This window comes from Tripterygium wilfordii, chromosome 15, assembly GCF_013401445.1.
Source record: "Tripterygium wilfordii isolate XIE 37 chromosome 15, ASM1340144v1, whole genome shotgun sequence".
NCBI lineage: Eukaryota > Viridiplantae > Streptophyta > Magnoliopsida > Celastrales > Celastraceae > Tripterygium > Tripterygium wilfordii.
Genome location: NC_052246.1, coordinates 7,058,917 through 7,063,328, shown reverse-complemented (window position 1 = coordinate 7,063,328; position 4,412 = coordinate 7,058,917). Strand labels below are relative to the sequence as shown.

At 37.1% G+C, this 4,412-nt stretch overlaps 1 protein-coding gene across 1 annotated transcript; it reads right to left on the bottom strand.

Annotated features, from left to right (window-relative positions):
* Positions 1-2,704: 2,704 nt before the first annotated feature.
* LOC120016926 (rust resistance kinase Lr10-like) lies at positions 2,705-4,158 on the bottom strand. The gene has a single exon (XM_038869900.1). It carries the CDS (start codon positions 4,111-4,113, stop codon positions 2,887-2,889), a length of 1,227 nt encoding a protein of 408 aa, XP_038725828.1. The 5' UTR covers positions 4,114-4,158; the 3' UTR covers positions 2,705-2,886.
* Positions 4,159-4,412: the final 254 nt, after the last annotated feature.

The window sequence follows — 4,412 nt, the reverse complement described above, 5'->3', positions numbered from 1 at the left end:
TGAGTGTTCTTTAGTCTTTTTGCACTGAGTCATTAAATATTCGATCCCAGATGTGTTGTTGGCCACTCTTTGCTCATTAAGAATATTCTCCAATTCTTGAGAATCTATTACAAAATTTTTAGAATATGGAAGAGATCTCAAAATCTTCCTCACAATCTTCGTTAATGGAGTGGGCTTTCTAAGATTGAAGGACGAATTTAAAATATCGCTCAGTTTGTCATAAAATTCATCAAATAACTCATTTTCTTTCATTCTTAGATTTTCGAAAACAATAGTAAGATATTGTAACTTTGCACATTTGACTGCTAAAGTTCCTTCATGGGTTCAACTCTAGAAGATCCTATGAAGGTCCGGATGATGTGGTTATTGGTGATGGTTTATGTTTGCCCATCACTCACACTCGTCATAACCTTTCACTTAGTCATAAATTTCCCTTTTCATTTTGTGATTCATGCAAGTGTGATAAAAGTCATAAGCGTACTTCTGGAGCTTCGATTGTCATTAGTCGTGGTCCTTATACTGATGTTTAGAGTCCCTCCCCCATCAGATCAATCAATGGCTTTTTCTATTACATTCTCTTTGTCGATCACTTCACTAAATATAAGTGATTTTTCCCCATGGCTCATAATTAGATGTTGCTACCATTTTTTCAAAAGTTAAATAAATGGTAGAAAAATACTTCCATACTCCCATTACCACAATATATTCTGATGATGGTATTGAATTTAAGGGCCTTTAAAAATATTTTTGAAAAATGTGGCATTCATCATCGCATGTCACCACCCTACACTCCACAAAAAATCATATTATTTCCATTCATACAAAATGTAAATATCAAATGCCTCATTAAATCACATTAATTATGCTTAACAATCACATATAGTTTCAGAATGGCACTCTCAATATTGTAGAATAAGCTTCTCTTTTCAGCCTTCATTTTCTGCTGTGAGCATAATAAAATGAAAATGACAAAGAGCCCAAATTTTTGGTAGCTCCCAAATAGCCCAAGTCTATGTGGAGTGCCATGTCATTTGTCAAGCTAGATATTTTTAAAATTCAAATTTAAAAAACTTTTCTCTCCTATATCTACTCCACTTTTTACTCTCTCTTTTCTCTCTCCTTTCACAATCAATGTCTCTCTCTATTCTCTTTCTCTCTCTCTCATCTCTTTCCCTTACTATTGGAGGACTAAAAAATCTTTGTAAATTGTTCTTGCACAATTTCAATGGAATAACTATTTCGGTGACTATTCCGGTCGACTAATGGCTGAAACCTGTAGGGCTTATCAAGACAAGTCCAATGGTGATGGTGGTTCGCAAAGGGGTGGTCGGATCAGACTCCAAAAATTTTTTTGGTCGCAATTTTAAGGTGAGATTCTGGCGAAGTAGGTGGCTATTGGCAGTAAATTAACGAAGGCTGGGGATGATTCATGGAGGGCTTTAGTTCAGTGGGTCAGCGATCCTGATCGGTGGCTTGATGACCAACCTTGGGTCTAACAGTGAGGGGAAGAGAGAGGGAAAGGAGAGAGAGAGAGAGAGAAAGAGAGCGAACATGAGAGTGGGGGTGGGGGAGAAGAGAGAGTGTGGGTATTTGTTTGAAATTTTCAAAATTCAAACTTTGTCTCATTTATGTAGTCATATGCTTAGTGAGCCCGCCACCTAGATTTGAGCTGCTTTGAGCTATCTAGCCCTACTGATAACCAAAACTTGCGAACAGCAATAATATTAAGTTTCGAATAATCATTGAGACTTCCAAAATATGACCTCCATTTTACTCCCAACCAATGTGAAGTGTGGATGTCAAGTGGGTTTTACATATGTTTTTATAATCCATGGCTATTTCTTATGCACATAGAATTGGGCGTAAAATGGAAGCCATGTTTTGAGAGTCAATAACATTACTCTTACACTGCAACCATGCATTAATATATGCCATCAAGACAATTAATTGCAATAAGTTCACAATCCAGCTCGCTATAACTTACATAAGCTGACACTCCAATGAAAGTTATCTTCATTAATTCATTATCATATGATTTCTCAGTCTGGTTCTCCCAAAGTAAATAGCTCGGGTCGTCATCTAGTTTGATTCATTAGGCAAATACATAATTTGTATGTAAGGAAACGGACACCTACTCCATTCAATACGTTGATAAAAGTTGTTCCTCTTAATTTTATGGAATCATCGGGGTCTCTGGGTTGGATAACATTCTTGGGTGAAGTTCTGGAAATTAGTTGATTTAGGTGGTAATATATACCAAAGGAATGTTGCAGGCTGATCAGGCCTATACTCATTTAGTTAAACTAATCCGTAATTATATACAATACTCTTAAAAATGAGACCTTGCAAGTCCTTGGCTTTTATCTCAACATTTTCTTTTTCTTCATTTTTTAGACGAAATCTTGGCCCGCTTGAAAGGAACTCCTAATTATTTAATAAAGATGATGATCGATAACAAGACACTTTGGTCTTTAGTCCTTGTTTGGCATTGTTTTTTCCTATTTAAAACTATTTTAGGAAAAAATTTATTAAATTTATATTCTTAATTTTAAAAGTTATTTCAAATTGATAGCTTTTAAAGTCTTAATTACAAAAGCATAACTGATGGTGTCCTATTTCCCATCTCATCTTTGTGCATTTGCATAAGCTGTAGAAGAAAAGTTAGAGCACCGAATATTTAGAGAAAGAGGGTGACTTCATAAGATCAGACAAGAAGTTATAGTTGAAATTTTTTTAATTTAAATATTTACTCAACCAACTCAAATAGTACTATTAACAACCTTAAAGATTAAATACTTGATATAAAATTCTGAAACAAGTAGGCATAGCTGAACATTATGAAGTAACATATTTCAAGTCAATATCTTTGACTTAGTACTCCCCTTGTTAACAAGTACTCGCAGCATATTCGATTTCGTACTTCTTCATGATTGTTGTATACTCTCTCTTTTCATCAACTGTTGGATCATCTGTTCTCGAGGTTGAGTGGCTCTCTATGAATGAAGCTATTTTCTGGCCTCCGGCGTCAATCAAATGCTGAAATGGATTTGGAGGAATTGTAACTTGAGCTTCTCCCTCCAGAATCTTTACCACATCACTCATTGAAGGCCTAGCCTGAGGCAAGTACTGAACACACCATAATGCCAACATTGTCATTATCTTTCCTTTAACCATGTCTTTCTCCTCAATCCCTCCATCTGCTAGTACCATCTCAAGCTCTCCCTTGTCGTACCTATCCCACAATTGCCTCGGAAACCATTCTTGACTGTCGCTTAAATTTATGTCGAGATTCCTTCTCCTTCCCACAATTTCAAATAACATCATCCCGAAACTATAGACATCGCACTTGTAAGTTACTGGAAATGGCATCCAAAGCTCCGGAGCTGTGTAACCAGGAGTCCCCCTACCACCCGAAAGAGTAACATGTGTGCTCTCTTTGTTGCACAACTTGGCAAGTCCAAAATCTGCAAGTTTAGGACAAAATTGAGAATCAAGTAAAACATTACCAGGTTTTATATCATAGTGAATTATCCTCTTGGGGCTGTGATGATGCAAATATTCAAGACCCTTGGCGACTCCTACTGCTATCTCCCACAGTTTTTCCCACTCCAATTCACGTTTCTTCCCAAATAAGACCTTGTCAAGTGACCCATTCTCCATGTATTCATAAACCAATGCCTTGGTTTTAGGGTCGAAGCAGAATCCGTAGAGCCTGACTAGATTCGTATGGTAAGTTCTTCCGATTGTGCCAACTTCAGCCATGAATTGCTCTTCTACTCTTTTGTCTACATTGCTGCTCTTAAGAACCTTAACCGCGAGCTTCGCTCCGTGGGGAAACTCTCCTTCGTAGACTTCTCCGAACCCCCCTGAACCGAGTTTGGTGGAGTAATTACGAGTAAAGATTGCAAGCTCCTGTGAAGAAAATCGAATAGGCTTCTCTTTCAGCATTTGGTCTATAAACACCTCGACAGTTTGTTTCTGGTTCGGCATGTGTGTTATTGGCTCATGATTTCTTGCCTCATAAACTGCAATACGATTCAAAAACCTTCCTATCGCCTCATCATCATCCTGTTGTCTACCATGATCAGCTTCTTCTGTTTTTGGAATGCACATGTCTGCCACTCCCTTTAGGATTGCAAGGATTACAAGACCTGAAGAAGTGAATCATGGAAAGAGTTACAAATGGATGGTTCTGGGTTTTCAACCCCAACTTCTTTCACTAAGAAGATTCAATATTTGTATGTAAGAAAACGGAAAACTCACCGACAGTAATTACAATTATTGTTCCGATGAAAACTGTAGCAATAGTTGATAATTCATCGAATGACATTCTTTGTGAAGTTTTTTTGAGAAAAGTTTTTCGAAGTTATTTTACTTGCGCCTGCACTTGAATCCTAAGCTTCTATTTCTCT